Genomic DNA, 19,831 nt, shown 5'->3' on the forward strand with positions numbered 1-19,831 from the left:
TGTATATATGACTAGATGTAACAACAAATGCAAGTGCTTACCCCAAGAAAATTAGTCTAGTGAATAGTCAGCCTACCAAAAAAAAGTTGAAAAAAATGTGCAGATGTACTTACAGAATTCTAATTCAGGGCAATTTGATTTTATATTTCTTTGTGGTCATGTCTACACATCTTTTATGCAGCTAGACTTTCTTGTTCATTATTTCTCAGCATTTGCTAGAGCAGCACATCACTAATTTCCTATATCATCTTACCCAACAGATACAAAAAACACATCCTGGAAAATTAGTCATACTGGCCAGATTGACATTTTTATTCCAAAGTAAAAGGAAAACTCTAAACAGGGCACACACACTTTGCTGCTTGTGGAGAACCTCCCAAGTTCTTAGAATAGTGCTGTAAATGGGTTTCCTGTTGCAAAATAAACTAAAGAAGAAACCTAACAAACATTTGTGGAATAATGTTTTCCTATGCAATAATAGTCTTAATGGTCAAGTTCATTACTTCGTTGTATCTTTGTGAGACAATTTTTGTCATAATACAAAATGCACAGGAACTAAGTAATATGTCACGTCTCAGATCTCGGAAAACATCTTGCAGCCTGCATTCACCTGCAGTTCTAGAAGTATGGAATTTCTTGAAAGTAGCAATTACAACAGATTGTTAGGAATTACACAAGAGCTAACAAAAAGTGAGTGAACAGATAATACAAGGTTTCGTTAATAACAGTATTCTTTGTTCCAATTTGAAGGGACCTATAAAGTGATTCTTAAAACATTAGCTTCTTGGGTGTCAGAGCTTAAGAAAAAAATCTGCACAAATACCGACCAACATAGTCAAAAGCCTAAATGAGCATTCTTCATCTCTAAAATAATGACACATTGGACTACAGCTCTATGAATCCCTCAGCCATAATAAGTTCAAGTTTCCAAACTTTGGTAAGGCCATATGCTTCTATTACGATTGAGATATTCCTGAAGTGATGAATTCATTACATGTCCTGGTAAGAATGTAAAAGAGATCATAACACTGTATTAGTGTTAACTCAAATTCGTGCAATATTTTTTTGTAACTATGAGCCATATATGTATGGTAGTGAAAAGTTCATTCCTCTTGCTTTATTGACCCCAAAGTCAAACTTTTGAAATAGAAAGCTGGAAACTAATGAAAAAACTTAACCATACCACGAATCAGATAACTGAAGTGCTATCATACTTCCAATATCTGGGCACATGATTACACAGGGAATCCTGAAACCATTTTGAGGCCCAGATGGTGAGTACTCTGTACTAATGCACATTAAGGCCTTTCTTTCATATGCTTTTGTAGGTGTTTGTTTGAAGACTAACTTAAAAACTGCATTAAATGGTCAGTGTAAATGGCACCCCAGTGCAGTACAAGCCTTCTTTAGGCGACAGAAAGGACAAGAGAGGTACATGGGGAAAAGAAAGGCTGCTACCTTCATTCTTTGCATCATATCCAAGGCAGAAGATTTCATGGTATGGCACTGTCAAGGACAAAGTGGGCCATCCAGATAGTAGCAACATATTTCAAAGTCAGCAGTGGCTAAAATGGAAAATGACTGTATGCCGAGGAATATGCATGTGAACGATGTCTCCAAGATATCTCTCGGATTCATTTTAGAAAGGATCTTGCTCAGATCACACACTTGCTTGTAAGAGATGTCCTGGCCAGATGGCACAGAGAATTATCTCAAACATATCTGAAACTGGACTGATAAGTTTTATACCTATGAATACTGAACTCATGAAGGTTGTGAGTAAACCAAATCTTATTCTTATTCAAGTTTACTTCATTTTTGTCTCCTGAGTGAATGATATAAAACATGCTGTTTTTTGGGTACTGAAAAACACTTCTGAAGCATTGCTGTTCTTTATGCATTGGCAAAAATCTCATTTTTTCTAACAGATCAGAGATAACAGGTTATTCAGGTTATTCCTCTCTCTTGTTGTGCTGTTGTAATTTTTGAGTTTTTTTTAATACTGGTAGCCAGATTTTATTCAGCAGACAAGAGTCCTTTGTCTCACCCTGGTCATTCCACAGATATATAAACCCTTTTTTTAGGTTTCCGAAAAAACCTACAACAACCCTAACTTAAAATATATTTTGACACCAAGAAACATGCATAGAACACATCAAACTCAATTATAACTGAATTTATAACATAAAACTGGTCTATCATATTTAGGGCCTTGAGCATTCTGAATGCTTAATAATTTGGATTACATCAAGGGAGGATAAAAAAAGAGGATTAACTACATTGTTCTACTAAATTAGAACTTTAAAACTTTGGGGGAGGAAGTGTTTCTAGGTTTTTTTTTAACTATCAACTCTTTGATTCTATTTGAACAATATATAGCTAATTTAAGCTCTTTTATAGAAACAATGTACAAAACACATTCCCAGTCTTTGGGAATGGACGGATTCATTAAAGCAACTAAAATAATTACAATTGAAGGGTTCTTATGTTACACGCAGAGCAAGTATGCTACCACAGAATACCAGGTGTAAATACCAGAATGCCAGTTTTTCTGTCTGTAAACTGCATACAACAGTTTTCACTGATTCAGAAATTGCTTAAGAATACTTTACTACTGGTTTCACTTTACCCCATCTTCTCTCATTTCTACTAAATTCACAAAGGTACTGAGAAGTATTCATTACAACCTGCTGTAGACCAACTTAATTCTTTCTTACTTTTTAACATTTAGGAAAATGTCAAATCATAGGATGTAAACATTAATCAAGGGGAACAAACATTTAATGCCAAACATTTGTCATTGTAATGCCTTTCAATTCTCAATGATGGCTGGAATCCTAAAAAGAGTTGTCCTTGCCAGGAGATTCTTTAGTGTGAGCTTCTATTGGCTGGGCTGCTTGTGCAAAGAACCGTGCAATTCCTCTTCCGCATCTAGTGCTTGGTTCACACGCTGTTTTCACTCCTGCAGGATAATTACCTAAGCAAATAATGCATTTCTGTCAGTATACAAACTAAATGTACTTCAAAATCATCCAGATCACATGAGAATATCACAATAAATAAACTGTGATTGCTAGTTCAACAGAACTCAGAGGTTAAGTTATACTTGTTGGAATTCAACCCCACACTGCCCAAATCTCAAGTCCTCAACGAGGAGAAGTTTGTTAGTTCAGTATAGACGGGTTTTCCTTCCCACACGTCTCCTGTATGGCAGTTGGGAATGTATCTTTTTTTTTCTCCCCATTTCTGCTCTCGTTCTGATTGGTTGTGTAGAATGAATACTTTTCTACTGCAAACTTTTACTTCTGTTTCTTACATCTTAGTATGTGCTGTGTGCTTTGAGATATCTCTCTGCGTGTGTGTCAGAGAGATGTAGTGATTGGTGTTTTTTCCCCTCTTACAGCCACAACCAATTACACTTCATGCTTTGAATGCTCAATTTCATGTATCATGTTTGATTTTTGGATGCTCTGCTATATTTTAGGGTAGTTTCCCCTAACATTACCTATCAAAGATTTCTCTCCCCTGCATCATGTTCACAGGCACTGTATTTCCCTGCTAAATCATAAGGGCTGTCACCACCTCAAAGACTGTATTTTACCTTTTAAGTTCACTGACATTAACTGGTCATGTGTCTTTACAGCATCCTATTTTTAAAAGTTGAGCATTAACTTTATGCATCCAAGTTGCTCTTCTAAGTATTGAAGGGAAGGTCAAGCACATACAGTAGGCTTACATCTAAAAAACATGCACACATCTTGGACGGTACAAATGGAAAAATCAGAGCTGGACAAGAAGTAGCCAAGCTATAGTCCAATGAACAACATATATTATGATGTTCAACTCAACATACAAGTATACCTGCAATATCATGAAAGTGGATCAGATTTCTATCACATGATCCTTATTTAAATGGATTATATACAGCCAGTTTTAAAAAAAATACAAAACTAGAAGCAATTAACGATGCAATGCGCAAATGTAAAAACTTCTATCTTGAAGATGCTCCATAATCAGACACAAAATGTGACAGCTGTGAACACAGATGACTGAGGCTCTCTGTAGAAATTGAGCAAGAAATGACAAGGATATTCTCTTTTCCACAGAAGAAATACTGTTTTAACATGCATCAATGTAGAGAAACCCCTGAACTATTTAACAAATACACCAAGTAGTGGTACACCTGATGATGCAAAAGAAACTGAAACAGTATTGGACTGCAGTAGACAAGCCTGAAGTTCAAGAAAAAAATCTGCTATGTTGGGGAATTTTTACTTGCACAAAAGGAGGAGGAGGGGGGGATTAGAAGAAGAGGAAGAAATAGTAGCAATACACGTGTGAAAAAAAACCCCATTCTAATAATTATGAATGTTCATTACATTTACAACATTAATTTCTACTCACCAGTATCTGCATTCTGATGTGGTGATCTGATGTGCCTATTATTTACAGTGCCCTCAGCTTTCTGCAATACAAACACTAATCATTTACACACTTATGGTATAAAAGCACTTCTGAGCTTTTTCCACATATTTACTCACACTTTTTCCAAGAAATCCGAGCACAAAGAGGCATGGAGCATTTAATGCTTAAGCAACATCCACTTTTGTACCAATAGCTAAATACATTTGTATGCATGTTCATTTATATATATTTTTTTAAAAAACCCTTTTCTGAAAGCCGCTAAAATTAATATTACCACCTTATAAAAACTGTTTGAAAAAAACCAGTGCCAAATGAAAGTCAGTTTTGTGAACACGCATAATTTACTTGGCCAATTCAAAATCTGCACAGAAGAGTCAGGAACAGCTTTATTATGTAGCTTATGAACTTTCAAACACTCTTCACGCTTAACCAAACACTCTTCTGGCCCAACCAATACTTAATATATTTATATACATTAAGGAATTTTAGCTCTAGTTGTAGAAGGGGTTTTCTCAAGCTGATGCTTTCTAGATGTTTTTGATATTGAATACCAATTGGCCAAAAGCAGTATTACCAATGGTCAGGGATGTTGAGAATTTTAATCAAAAACATGTCAAAGTGACCAGATTGGGAATGCAGCTATGTAGGAAATAAGAGTTTGCTAAATAAAAAGGTTCACCTGAAAACGCCTAGCATTCAATACAACCGTCTTAGCATTCACTGTTTTTGAGGATGGTCTCTCATCCAGAGGTAAATGAGCTGTGGTCAGTTGTATGTTGTATATAGGTGCTAGAGAATTGCTGATGCAGTATCTAGAATTGAACAGAACCAAACAGAGACAAAACTTTATTATCATTTTGACAGGTTGCACAGAAACCATCAAATTGCAAAGCTACAAAAATGTGCTATATGCATACTGAAGGAAGTGTATTCCCAAGACCAGGGAGCACAGCAATATGAATTTTGCCAGGTTAGAGTCTAAGAAGTGACAGGTCAGGTTCAGATAAAAGAGCAGCCCACTTTGGAGCAAGCAAAGCAACAGGAAGTTACCAGGACCAAAAATTAAGACCTGATCAATAACAAAGGCCTATTCCCAAGTGAAGCTAAATTCATTAGTAAAAGGATGGATGCAATAGATTGGTAAGTGGACACGGCTGAAAAAGGTGAATGCTAGAGGTAGAGAAGTGGAGAGCCTTATCTGCAATTTTTCTGAGCCTGTGGGATATGGGGTAAGAAAAGACATGCTTCACACCCCCTCCCTCAGTGTGGCAGTTAAATCTCCAAAATATTTTTAAGTAATTGAATCAATTTTTGAAAGAGGCAACTTTCCCCCAGAAAATATACCAACAATTCAGAGACCTTTTTAGTCTATATAGAACACATCTATATAAATAAAAATGTAATGTTCGTTTGTGGGATTAACATAACTCAAAAACTACTGGATGAATTGACACCAAATTTGGACACAAGACACTTATCAGGCCAAGGAATGACCATCACTCATAAAAACATTGAAAAACACAGCAGAAGGGACATAAAAAGCCAAAAAAGCAAAAAGATGCTACTGCGCATGTGCAAAAATGACTCCCCTGGCAAACAAAACACACAATTGCATATCCACACTCTCTTCCGGACTACAGCTCCCAGTATCCCCTAGACCAGGCCCTTTAGGACAGGAGCATGATCCAAGGAGCCTTTCTTTTTAAGATTTCTTTGGCTGTTTGGCCCACTCAGAGGACTTTCCCTGACTGGTAGGCAGTGGAGCCGCCTTGGGCTACATAGCATTGGGCCTGACTGAGGCCAGACGGCTATCCAAAGATGCAAAACATTTGAAAGTACCCTAGCCCCTCAGCTGTAGCACGGTAAATGGTCCCCTCAGTGGCAGTATTCCGCACGAGGGCAGTAGACCCAAATACCACTCCCTCTGAAAATTGGCGCGGGGTGGGTGGGTGAAAGGAAAGGCCTACTTAAGAGATGGGCCATAGGATGCAAATCACGACTCTTACATGTCTGAGGGGTGAAAAAAGGGGCAGAAGGTGCCAGCTCATACCCCAAGGCCTCTCCTCAGGCATCGCAAACACATAAAACACCCATCCATTGGGCGGCTTTTCCCTCCACATGAGGGACACTTCTTAAAGAAAGTGGTGGTCAACATATCATAACCACAACAAAATGAAAAATAAAATTAAAGTAAAATAAAATAAAATAGTAAAAATTCACAGAGTCCAGAAATGCCAGTCAAAGATGAAGAAAAATGAGAGAAAGATTCCTAGCTGCTGCCAGAGCAGCAGATGAAAGGAACTGAGGCAGTAGCCCCTCCCACTGGCTATATATACTCTCAAGGGGAGAGTGGGAGGGGCTACCATCTAAAAGTGTCTAATAAGTTTTCTAGAAGATTCCAAACTGTCTGCGCAAATGCAGGAAATACCATATGTGCGATTCACAGGGACCATGATGGGGAACCCTTCATATTTCCAAGTTCTTATTCCTGGACTGCAACTCCCAGCAATCCTCCAGATAGACAGATTAGATAGAGATAGGTAGGTAGATAGATAGATCGATCAGAAGGACTGCTGGGAGTTGCAGTCCAAGAATAGGTAGAGAAAAAAGAAAGGGGAGAAAGAGGAAGGGAAAGAAAAGGTGGGGGAAAGGAAGAAGAGAAGGACAGAAGGAAAGAAAGAAATAAAGGGAAGGAAGGGAAGAGGGAGGGAAGGAAGGAGAGAAAGAAAGAAGAGAAAGAGGGAGGGAAGGTTGGCTACAGCAATGCGTGGCGGGTACAGCTAGTGAGAAATAAAATTATAACAAAATCTGAATTTATTTAGAAAAGCAGAAACATTCTTCTCTTCAAACAGCAGAGGCATCACAAAAGTAATTTGTTGCTATTGTGGTCTCAACCTGTTTCTGAGTTACTGCGAACCAAATCATGGGGTTTTGTTGGCAACATTTTTCAGAGTGGGTTTGCGCACCTGCTTTCCCTCTGAGGCTGAGAGAGTGACTTGCTCAAGGCCATCCATGACCAAGGAGGGATTCAAACCCTGGTCTTGAATCACAGTACAACAGCCAAACCATCACACCTGTTTTTTCAGACAGTTTGTACTTCTATTACATTGAACAATATCACAAATTATGCTTTGAAGACAGACAAGGAGACTTAGAACATGGTTATCTTACAAATAATGTTAATGGTGATTCTAAAAAATTATTCCTTTATTTCATAAAATGTAAATGTTTTCTAAATTTTCACTTTCATTTATACTTACACAATTTTTTTGCAAGTAGCAAGAGCACAGAATAGTACATCATTTTCTTCATGCCACTGGCACCTAAAGGTAAACCATATTTTATCACAATTATAAATTACTCATTTATTCATTTCATTTATATCCCACTCTTCCTTCCTCAAAGAGCCATGAGAGTTAATAACCCAGATAAAGATACATAAAAGAGCATTTTAGTTCCTGATAACAGAAGAATTTTAGATTTTCATCTACAGCACTTAGTTTGGAATTACAATAAAAAATCGTAGAAAAGTGAAATTTAAATATTAATATATTAGCATAATGTTGTAAGGCGATATTTGATTTTCAGATTAGTAGACAATATCCAATTATTTGTTGTTTGTCCCCATGGGAAATAACAAATGTTATAATGACACATTCAAACATAGTGTCAATGGAAACGTGACATATGCCAAATAAATTAGTACCATGATCTCAAACATTTTCCCATTGAGTTCTGCAAGGTTTTCCACATTCCATACATTTTGCATACATTTTGCTTTGCAATACCCACTTGAAAGATTTCTGAATCACAAAACCCTCTCAGAAACAAGTTAAGGCAATTTCATGTTTCTCTGTTAACTATCATGGAATTACATTAATAGATCTTGCAAATAAAAGTGCCACCATGCATTTTTTAAAAGCATGTACTATATATTTGGATTTTTCCCCCGTGGCCTAAGTATTATGACTGATTAAAATAAAATGAGCAGCTTACACATTGGCTAGAATGCTGTTAGAGGATTTCAACATGAATATAAAGTATCTTTAAAAAAGACTATCTGAAACCCAATGCCGTTAACAATGGCCGCATGACAGAAGTCAATGAAGGACACCGCTGTTCTTCACAACGCAACACATTTTGCATATAGATATACCTTCTCTAATTTATCTAATCTATAATAAATAAATAAATAAATAAATAAATAAATAACTTTATTTGTATTCTGTCCTATCTCCTTGAGGGAACTCAGGGCGGATTCCAGCATAACAATGGCAAACATTCAATGTCTACATAAAACACAGGATACTAACATAAAATCCCAGAAAAAACCCATATATAAAAGTAACATTAAAGCCTAACATCAAATTAAGAGCTAACATCAGTAAATTAAACCTGACATCAATAAATTAAACTATACATAATCAGACAAAATTTTGTAACAAAAATCTAAATAAAACATCCACATTAGTGTACAACAGCCAGGGTTCACAATAATTGAGAGCGGATCTGTTCCTGAAGTAAAATAAACCCATCACTTTTTGGTCTGGAAATTCTTAATCTACCATGGGAAATTTAAATGTGTATCATATGATGCTGATTTAGTCCACCACTAACATTCAACTACCTGAGGCAAATACTTGTTTATTCTATGTTTATGAAATTACTTTTTTTTTCAAAATAGTCCTAAATATTCACTTTAGAAATTAAAATTAATTCAACGAGCCTTTGATTTCATTTATAATGAAGCTATGAAACATTATGTCTTCCAAATTTAATATTTCTGTCACACAGCTGACAAAGTATTATATGTCATCAATGAACAGAAGTTCTGACCTTTTGAGAGAATGTGAAGAGAGCAGATGGTATACACTGTACCTAGTATTGGCTGAAAAATCCCACATAGAGGAATCCAGTGTGCTGCACACCCAGGTCTTGGAAGGTTCTTTTTGAAGTTTTTTAGAATATAATTCTACAATAAGATCCTCCACATTGAGGAGCTCCAGATGATTTACTGTGCCTGTAAGAAAAAATAGTTTTAGAATAGGAAGTGTTTAAAAAGAGACACACTTGTGTTATAAAAGGAAATAGCTTCCCACCTGCTTTCTCAGCCATGTGCTTCAAGCACCAGTTGACTCTATAGTGATCATCAGACTGCAAAAAAAAACAAGGTGGAATTTATGGACCCAATTATGCATTTCCCCTTAAACCCCATATTTAAGCCAATAATTGTTATGTACTTTGCTTTTCTCAAGGATATGAACAAGATATGCCAATACTGGAGATACTTATTTCAACTGTAGCACATGCAGATCAATAACTGAAGATTCTAGTACGGAGACCTATGAAACGATCTGTAGTATGGTCCTCTGAATTGTATTGTAACTACAGAATCAAAACCAGGGTGCTATCCTACTGCTTACGTCTAATTTCAAGCCATTTATGGACAAGTTAAAATGTGCAGAACTACTGTGATTTATTTTAATAACAAAGAGAAAACTGACCAAAATAAAATTTGTCACAGATAACTCAGTTGTTGGAAGACTGGTAAAAATGTATGAACTAAAATATGCAAATTTATTAATCAAGTAACAGCGTATTTTGCATCACCAAAGACAATATTATTCTTGATTTAAATCACATATGTGTACTCCATATGTTTTTTTAAAAACATCTGATTTTCTTTTAGTAAATTTTTATCTGACTTGTCTAATTTGCAAAAATGGTATTTCATCTAACTTAGCTTACTTTTTAAAAACACAAAACAAAGTTTGAAAATATTATACTGTACCTTACAATATATAACTGGCCATGTGCCCCAACAGGGCTGGATGAATGTGTACAGTTCACAAATCAAAACAGAACGATCTGTGGTTGGATGGTCGAATCCCGATATAGGAATTTTGTGTGTAGCGTCGGCTAACAGAAAAATATTGCAGTGTTTTAAACTAGTGCCTTCCAAAAGAAAAGAGAGCTACACAGTTACATTGAATACTTGTGAGTCAGTATGTTATAATGGCTAGAGTGCTGAAGTAAGATTCTGGAATACAACGGTTTGAATCCTCAGTCATCCAAGGAAAGCCAATGGCTGACCGTGATCAATGCACTCTCTTTGCCTTAGAACAATGGTTCTCAATCTATTTTTGACCAGGGACCACTCTGACCAGGTACCAACCTCTAACATTAGTATCAAAAGGGTTATGAATCAGTTTTTAGTCAACTTTAGATTCAGTTTGGTTATTTAGGGTGCCGATTCAGAAAACTGCACTGGATAGACCACATCAGCTCTAGTTTCTGATACAGAACATATGCCATCCAGTAGTCTTCATCTGTTCACCCACAGAAAGAGCTGATGTGGTCTATCCAATGCAGTTTTCTGAACCATCACCCCAAAAAACCCCAGGAGCAAGCCTAAAAACGAAGACACCAAAGCGCCCCCACTTCCAGGCACCACATGGAATGGCTCCACTCAGGGGGAGGGAGGAGGAGGAGAAGCAGCAAACAGGGAGGGGATTGGGTGACTGCTTGCTAGGGAGAGTTAGGGAGGCAGCATTTTAGCTACTATATCATTCTAACCTAGCAGTCTGAATAGCAACTATGGAAAAACTAAGAAGTTTGGAAATCGTAACTCTGCATTTAGTATGTTATTAATCTGTTTTACATGTTTTAACTGTTTATATTTTTAAACTGTTTTACAATTTTATATGGCATGTTTATTGTTATGTGCATGATGTGGCATGGAAATTTGCCATAATTTGTAAGCTGCCACGAGTCCCCTTCGAGCTGAGAAAGGCGGGGTATAAATAAATAAATAGTAAACAAGCAGCAGTCACGAGGCTTGTTGTCGTGCTTTCATAGTCAGCCTCTCCCTTCCCTACATCCCTGTTGCTTCAGCATTATAAGAGGGCTTCGCAAGACCAATCGATCTTGCTGCAACGGTGTAGTAGCTGTGAGGCTGCAGACTATATTTTAGTTCTTGAGGACCACAGGTTGGGAACCACTGTTCTAGAAGAAGGCAATGAAAAATTTCCTCTGAATAAATTTTGCCAAGATCCTATGGCACAATCACCGTATGTCTGAGTTGGCATGGAGACACAAATATAAACAAATACAAGAATAAACAAGTAACAGAAATAAAAATAATTTCCTTCTTTTAAATTAAGAAAGACTTAACTATTTCTTTCAATAACTTGACTATATTTAAAAAAGGAAACAAGTTATTCCATTCTAATGGGTAAAAAAGTCAGTATGGAAGGAACTTTAGAACTGTAGTATCTGCTTGATGCTGGATAACAACAGCTTTGTTCTCATCACCTGAACTTTACTACTAATTGTCATGAGTTTAAAACACTATTCTATCAGTTTTAAAATATTTTAGCTAGGATTAAAAGCAGCATTCACAAAGCATGGACAGGAAATATAGTAAGGATTTAACAAAGTACAGTTCCCATTGCTTATTGTTGTTATATGGCTTTAAGTAGTTTTCAATGTATGATAAAAACTTTCATGCGATTTTCTTGGCAAGATTTGCTCCAACACGTGTTTTCTACTGCCTTCCACTGAGGCTTTGTGCAGTTTGCCCATTCACCCACAGGGGTTTCATGGCCAAGCAGGGATTCCAACTCTGGTCTACTAAGCTATGCTGGCACTCCCATGGATCACATACATTCTCTAAGCAATATATTTATTTTTATGAAACTATTGACACACCATTCTATAACATGTGATCTCAGGACAGGATGCAATAAAAGCATTTAGCCAATACTTTACACCAAAGTTATCACGTATCAGACTGAGATCAAGTGAAAAACTTAGCTACTGAAGACCAGAATCAAAGCATATTATTGAACACACATTAAAAGTAAAGTATAAATAAAACAATGCAACACATCAGGTACAGAACACATTAGTGTTTGTCACTTTCCAACTTTCTTGGTCAGTACTACCTGCAGCTTGGCAATGAAATCGAAAGCCTCTTGGCACTTCTCCTACAGAAGACCAGAAAAAAAATATAAATACATAGTAATGCCAGGCTATTATCTAATACAAAATAAAGCCCATTTTGCTTCCATAAAAAGAATGGGATTTATGTTCAATTAGTCTTCTCTTAATGACTTTTAAAAACTGCTTTTTCCACAAGAAACCTTGCTTTTACATCATTATGCATTTCCTCAGCACAAGTTGACTCCATTTATTAATTTCCAAATTGCCCACTACCAGAATTGTATATATTGAATTGTCCTTTTGTTAAAACGGGATTGGAAAAAATCCTTCTCTCCACAAAGATGAAAAAGAACAAATTCATGTCCCTCCATTTCACAGAACTCACCAGGATCTATAAAACGATGGAACTCAGCAATTATGCCTTTCTTAAGAGAATATTTGACGCAGGCAATTTCACAAGGAAGAAAACGCTGACTGCAATCACGGGGCAGCATTCCATGGCTCAAGATATTCAGGAAGTAGAATGAGGTTTCAAGCACATCTAAAAGATGATTTTGAATAAAAGAACGTAATAGCTAAAATATATGAAAAGCTCTGTTGTGATGCTAATATTGAACTCAGCTCATATTAAAGATGTGTTAGAATCTAGAATAAATGTGTCAAACTCAAGGCATGCAGGACGAATCTGGCCTGCTATGTCATTTTGTATAACCCTCCAGATGCTGCACTACAATTCCTGTGTTCCTCATCATTAGACATCATAACTAGAGTTGATAGGGGGTGCAATACAATAACATATGTGAGGCTGCAATTAGTTCTGTTTACTCAGGATAGTATGGATTGAATTTAGATATGATATCTGACTTTAAAATGTCCTATAACTTTCCTTGAACCTCAGAGCAAAAACTGCTGTTTGGTTGTAGTTTTTGTTATTCCCAGTCTACATGACAGATAATCAAAAGTGATGGGAGTTGTTGTTCAATAACATCTGTGGACCCAAATTGGGGAAAAAACTGAAGAGCACTGGCCACATGTAAATAAAATTATAGTTGGCTTTCTATATCCACAGATTCTCCATCCATGGACTCAACAGCCATTTGAAGACCCTAAGGCTGATGTGATCATGTGGTCTCATATTCATTTATTTTTAAGTCACTTTTCTCCTGGTTTGGGGTCCAAGGCAGCGTATCAACATTAATAAATCACAAACGAGAAAGAAACCTATAAACCTTGCTACAAAAGTTGAATCTTCATGTTTGCAGAAGTGAAATTATCTGCTTGTGAGCTTTGTTGAACTATGTCTCCACAACACAGAATTCTAAATACCCTGTTAAACTATAAGTCTCAGAATTCTGGGAGTCAGAGTCAAAGCAGTGAATATTAGGTCATGATTTGGAAACTATAAATCACTTCACGTACCAGCAAATCCTGCAACACTTTATACAATCATAATGTAAATTACGGATATATTTGTAGATGTAACATATTCTGATTATTCTTTTCCATTCTGTTGTCATCTACAAAATTGGCACCCAAGAATTGCACGAAAAAAGTGTCAGGAAACTGGGACTTATATGCATATGTAGTGGGATTGTAAATATGTACAGGATTTTTGGGAAATGGTTGTAATAGAAATAGAAAATATTATGAATATAGAAATTAGAAGGAATCCAGCAGAAATATTGCTATCAATTAAAAGAGATGAAGTGAAAGTTAAGAGGGGGAAAAATAATAGATATGCTATTAACACCAGCTAGATTATTAATAGCAAAATATTGGAAAGGGAAAAATGATAATCCACATTGATGAAAGAAGTCTAGAGAGTGGAGTTGAATGATAAACTAACATGAAATTTAAAAGTAAATTATTATTAATTTTTATTCCCACTTTTCTGCCATGGGTGGGCTCTGGAGGAGAGCACAGGGATGAAAGAAATTTTTTAAAAAAAAAAAAAGGGGGGGGGGAAGTACAGTCATAAGAATGGTCAACTCATGTTTCATATGTCTATATAATTAACCTATTTCCTTTTAACAAACCTGCACCATTAAGTTACAACCCCACTACCCTTAATGTTGAAGTAAGTTTCCAATTTTGTGTTCAGCTGCATTCATAGGTGTCCTGGGCTGTATGTGGCTTATGGGCTGCAGTTTGGACAAGCCTGGTTTAGACTTATAAGTAAATGTCTTCTGACTAAAACTAGTCCCATTGTGTAAGATTTTGCAATTCATAAAGGAAATAAACAAATAAATCTTTTGATTCTGTAGTTTTCTACACCTGCATTCCAGGGCCCTTCCACACAGCTGAATAAAATCTCACATTTTCTGCTTTAAACTGGAATATATGGCAGTGTGGACTCAGATAACCCAGTTCAAAGCAGATGTTGTGGAATTTTCTGCCTTGATATTCTGAGTTATATAGCTGTGTGGAAGGGTCCCCAGTCATCTATGATTAACAAGAACTCCTGTTTTGGTGTGTGAACGATTTTTTTCTGACAGGATCTTTAAAGTTTTTTCCCCTTCTACTTCTGTCATTGGGGTATGAACTTAGATTACGGATTTTCTTTTAAGTGTTAGATATCAGACCAGATTTGTATTACTTAAGACCTCTACATTTATCCGCACTGTAGACACCACCCTTTTTCCTTTCCATTTTTATTTCCAGCGCAAAACACTCTATAATGAAGTTACTCAAAATGTCCTATTCCTGTCAACTTTACCTCATTCACCCCAAGTGCTGAAAATCTATGTTTCATTTCTTGTTTCACTATGTCCATCTTCTTCTGGTTCATGCTTTTCACATTCATTGTTCTATAATACATGTTGTGCGGTTTGGGACTTTCCTTTAATCTCTGAGGACATTGACAGATGAATATCCTTTTGCCCTGAGCCCAGTTACATCATTAATCACAGTGTTACTTGAAGCTATTATCTGCTCTGTTCCAGTAGCTCATTGAGTGTCTCTGGCCTGGACGTCCCATCTTCTGGCACTATCTTTTGTTCCATTTTAGACTGTATCAACATATAACATCATACAACAAACTAGGCTAGAATTCAGTAAAATGTCAGTTGTCACAAGGACAGAAATAACTACAAGAAAAAAACCTGCCAATATCATACAGTCCTTGCAGAAATGCATACTGTGACTATACTTCAAATAATTGGTATGGCATTTCTTTAAAAAAGGACAATTTAACAATGGAAAAGACAAAGAAATCGCTCAAAAAGGTAAAGAGTACAATGATTACAATTTTTAGAAATGTTTAGGACAGCTAAGGGGGACTTGAAGAAAAATGGATAAAAGTAGCACAGTGTAGAAAAATCAAACAGAATGCTGCTTTCTCTCATAATAACAGGTCAGCCACAGAAATGAAAAGGTGGAAGATTCAAGATAGCTAAAAGGGGTATTCCTGCACCATTAAGTTAGAGAATTCAGTATCTCAAAACTCATCAATAGCTGTCAATATGGACAGTTTTGAAAGTGAATTTGACAAATTAACAGAAGACAGAGCTATATGTGTTGTTATCCCAACAAACATATTTCCCTAGACAGTTCAAGAGAAATTATTTCTTTGTACTTGTTGCTGGACTTTCAGAATGAAAATGTACTCATGACCCACTGGTCAACTTTCCACAGAACACTGTAAAAAGAATATATACAGTACCGGAATATAGACCCCGATGTTCAAATATTGTTTTGATTTACATTTTATGCTATTTCTAGTGTAAGTGGTCGTTCAAGCATCAATAGAATAGTCTATCATGAAGACACCACATTTCAGTGTCGGGGTCATCAGGAATAACATAATAGCAACTGTAGGAAATTCTTTATAGATCGTACACATAGCACTGACCAAGAGTGCTCTGCTATGTCGTTTCTTTCCAATGGGCTTCATAATACTATTTATAACTCCCCTGATATCACAAGAGATGTGTATCAGCTGTATTCAGAACATACAAGAGATAAACTACTGAAAATATGTAGGATGTTTCACTGTATTTTACCTTGCTCTCTCTTTGTAAGAGAACTTGTGAGGTTTGCAGAAACTCTATTCTGGGTTTTTGTTGGAAGAGGTGCTGGAACTTCACTGGATGACTGAGAAAAAATGTTGAGACAATCAAACAACTCATTATGTATTTAATCAAGCAAAGCAAACTGATCTCTAATTGCAGGCAAAGAAGACAGATCTTTCTTTGCATTTTCTAGCCAAGCTGAGCCTATACATATTGATTTGAAGCTATGTGCAAAATCACATGAGGTACCCCACTCTGCTTGCAATCATGTCTGGAGTACTATTATCTCTGTGTGTATGTGTGTCTTTCAATCACAGCAATAACATGAAGGTGTAGTGTATGTGAATTTTCATATGGGTGACATATATCATATCAATTCTTATGGTGGCTATGAAACAGGCTACAGCTGAATTCATTCACTGGTAACTCACCCTGGCTCTGTTGACTGCTGTAAATCATTCATTAATTTTAATGTATTTTAGTTTATCAGATTTTTATTATGCTGGAATGTTTTATTTATTTAGATCTACCACATCTATTTAATTCCTTACATTTTTGGGCAGTTACTATAAATTCGTATAGATGTATTTGATTACTGTTTTGATTTGGTTTGTTTCTATTGTTTATTATTGCATTCAAGTGTTGCTATTTTTGTTGGGATAGGGCCCTGAGAGATAGGGCGGGTTATAAATAAAGTATTATTATTATTATTTATTCATTCACAAAAATGAAGTTCCAGGTTTCTGAAATGGCTGGCCTACAGATCCTCCAAGAGAGTGAAATTATAAATATATTGAAGATACACAGTAATCCTATGCAGGGATTCAATATTTTAAGGGAGATTGTATATAATAGTCCACTATCCATTCAGGTCGTGTGGGGGAGGAGACTGGCTGGTTACTATCGTCCCAGGGAGAAGCGCAACAGAGTTCTTGCGACCCTGGAGAAGGTAGGAAGTGATAGGCCCCATAGCAGTTCCCCCGGTCCTGCTGATCAATGCCAGATCTGTCAATGGTAAGACCGCTGCCATTCAGGACTTGATCCTGGATGAGGGGGCAGATCTGGCTTGCATTACTGAGACCTGGTTGGATGAGCTGGGGGGAGTAAATCTTACTCAGCTGTGCCCACCGGGTTTCGGAGTGCATCAGCAGGCCAGGCTGGGGGGGGGGGGGCGGGAAGGAGGGGTCGCAGTAGTCTTTCGGCAATCCATCGCCGTGGTCAGATGCGCTGTTCCGCAAACATCTGGGTTCGAGTGTGTCCACCTGAGGGTGGGGAACCGTGACAGTGTGGGGTTTGTGCTGGTGTACCGCCCACCCCGCGACCCAGCAGTCTCCCTGTCTGAGCTAGCAGAGGTGGTCTCCAATTCGGCCCTGGTCTCCCAGCGCCTGGTTGTGCTGGGAGACTTTAATATTCATGCCGAGACCTCTTTGACCGGTGCAGCTCAGGACTTCATGGCCACCATGACGACCATGGGACTGTCACAAATTATATCTGGACCCACCCATCAGGCTGGCCACACTCTTGACCTAGTTTTTGTAGCGGACAGTGGAATGATCAGAGTGGAAGAACAAAACATCCTTCCTGTGTCATGGTCTGATCATTATCTGGTCAGTTTTAGACTCTCTGCGCCCTTAACCTCCGCAGGGGTGGAGGACAGATTAAGATGGTCCGCCCCAAGAGACTGATGGATCCGGATGGATTCCTGAGGAATCTTGGGGTTCTTCCTGCCATGGAGCCTGGCGATTCGGTCGACGCCTTGGTTGATCTCTACAATAGGGAGATGACCAGGGCGATAGATACGATCGCTCCCAAACGCCCCATCACGTTGCGCCGTGACAGACCGTCCCCCTGGTTCACTAGGGAGTTGGCTGTGATGAAGCACACGAGAAGGGGGCTAGAGTGCAAATGGAGGAGTTCTTGGGATGTGTCTGACCAAGCACGGGCTAAAGCCTCGCTTAAGGCATATTCCGTGGCTATACGGGTGGCCAGGGAATCTTTCACGACCACCCGTATAGCGTCTGCAGCAAACAGATCATCGGAGCTGTTTCGGGTTGTCAGGGAACTCCTTCACCCACCTGTGGGGGAGGAGACCTTCGACGACCCAGCAACTCGGTGTTGCGAGCTCGCACACCATTTTGCAGGCAAAGTTGCTCAGATACGTCTTGAGCTCGACTCCAATTTCATCGCAGTACCAGGTGAGGTGACTGAGGCATCTGCTTGTCCAATTTTGTGGGATTCTTTTAGGCTTGTTCTTCCTGAAACCATGGAGGAAGTCCTTGGGGCTGTGAGGGCGACCACATCGGCTCTAGACCCTTGCCCATCTTGGCTAATTAAATCAGCCGGGGGGGGGGGGGGTTGGTTGATTGGTTTGTGTTGATCATTAATGCATCGTTGGAGAAAGGGATTTTTCCATCCAATCTGAAACAGGCTGTGGTACGGCCACTCCTTAAGAAGGTCTCCCTTGACTCCACGGTGCTGAACAATTACAGACCGATCTCCAACCTCCCAGCTCCAGGGATTCTTGGATGACATCAATTACCTAGATCAGTCACAGTCTGGCTTCAGGCCTGGTCACGGCACCAAGACAGCCTTGGTCGCCTTGGTGGATGACCTCCGTAGAGATCTGGACAGGGGGAGTGTGACTCTGTTGGTTCTCTTGGACATCTCAGCGGCTTCCGATACCATCGACCATGGTATCCTTCTGGGTCGACTCTCTGGGATGGGTCTCGGGGGCACGGTTTTATCGTGGCTCCGGTCCTTCCTGGAGGGACGAACCCAGATGGTGAAGCTGGGAGATGCCTGCTCGGACCCCTGGCCCTTGACCTGTGGGGTCCCGCAAGGCTCCATTTTGTCTCCCATGCTTTTTAACATCTACATGAAACCGCTGGGAGAGGTCATCCGGAGTTTTGGAGTTAGGTGCCATCTCTACGCAGATGACACACAACTCTATTACTCTTTTCCACCTAATTCCAAGGAGGCCTCTCGGGTGCTGGACGAGTGCTTGGCCGCTGTGTCGATCTGGATGAGGAGGAACAAGCTGAAGATCAATCCCGACAAGACAAGAGGTCCTCCTGGTCGATCGCAAACCGGATCGGGGTATAGGGTGGCAACCTGTGTTGGACGGGGTTACACTCCCCTTGAAAGCACAGGTCCGCAGTTTGGGAGTCCTCTTGGATTCATCGCTCACGCTTAAGGCTCAGGCGTCGGCGGTGTCCGGGAGGGCTTTTGCACAATTGAGACTCGTGCGCCAACTGCGACCGTACCTCGCGAAGGCTGATCTGGCCGGGGTGGTCCATGCCTTGGTCACCTCTAGATTGGACTACTGTAATGCACTCTACGTGGGGCTGCCCTTGAAAACGGCTCGGAAATTCCAATTGGTCCAACGGGCAGCAGCCAGGATGCTAACTGGGGCTCCTTACAGAGAGAGGTCAACCCTCCCTCCTGTTCAAGGA

At 38.7% G+C, this 19,831-nt stretch overlaps 1 protein-coding gene across 1 annotated transcript in view; it reads right to left on the minus strand.

The window, feature by feature from the left end:
- The window catches only part of MAEL (maelstrom spermatogenic transposon silencer), a 28,804-nt gene continuing 8,973 nt past the window's right edge, over nt 1-19,831 (minus strand). Inside the window, exons 3-12 of the mRNA XM_060770581.2 lie at nt 16,371-16,461; nt 12,755-12,910; nt 12,372-12,413; nt 10,217-10,344; nt 9,525-9,579; nt 9,304-9,445; nt 7,686-7,748; nt 5,105-5,237; nt 4,405-4,465; nt 1-2,977 (exon numbers count right to left, since the gene is read on the minus strand). Of these exons, the coding sequence (XP_060626564.2) occupies nt 2,838-2,977; nt 4,405-4,465; nt 5,105-5,237; nt 7,686-7,748; nt 9,304-9,445; nt 9,525-9,579; nt 10,217-10,344; nt 12,372-12,413; nt 12,755-12,910; nt 16,371-16,461 (1,011 nt within the window). The 3' untranslated portion in view covers nt 1-2,837. The remainder of the gene's footprint in view (nt 2,978-4,404; nt 4,466-5,104; nt 5,238-7,685; nt 7,749-9,303; nt 9,446-9,524; nt 9,580-10,216; nt 10,345-12,371; nt 12,414-12,754; nt 12,911-16,370; nt 16,462-19,831) is intronic.

The sequence above is a fragment of the Anolis sagrei genome, chromosome 3 (genome assembly GCF_037176765.1).
Source record: "Anolis sagrei isolate rAnoSag1 chromosome 3, rAnoSag1.mat, whole genome shotgun sequence".
Classification (NCBI taxonomy): Eukaryota; Metazoa; Chordata; class Lepidosauria; order Squamata; family Dactyloidae; genus Anolis; species Anolis sagrei.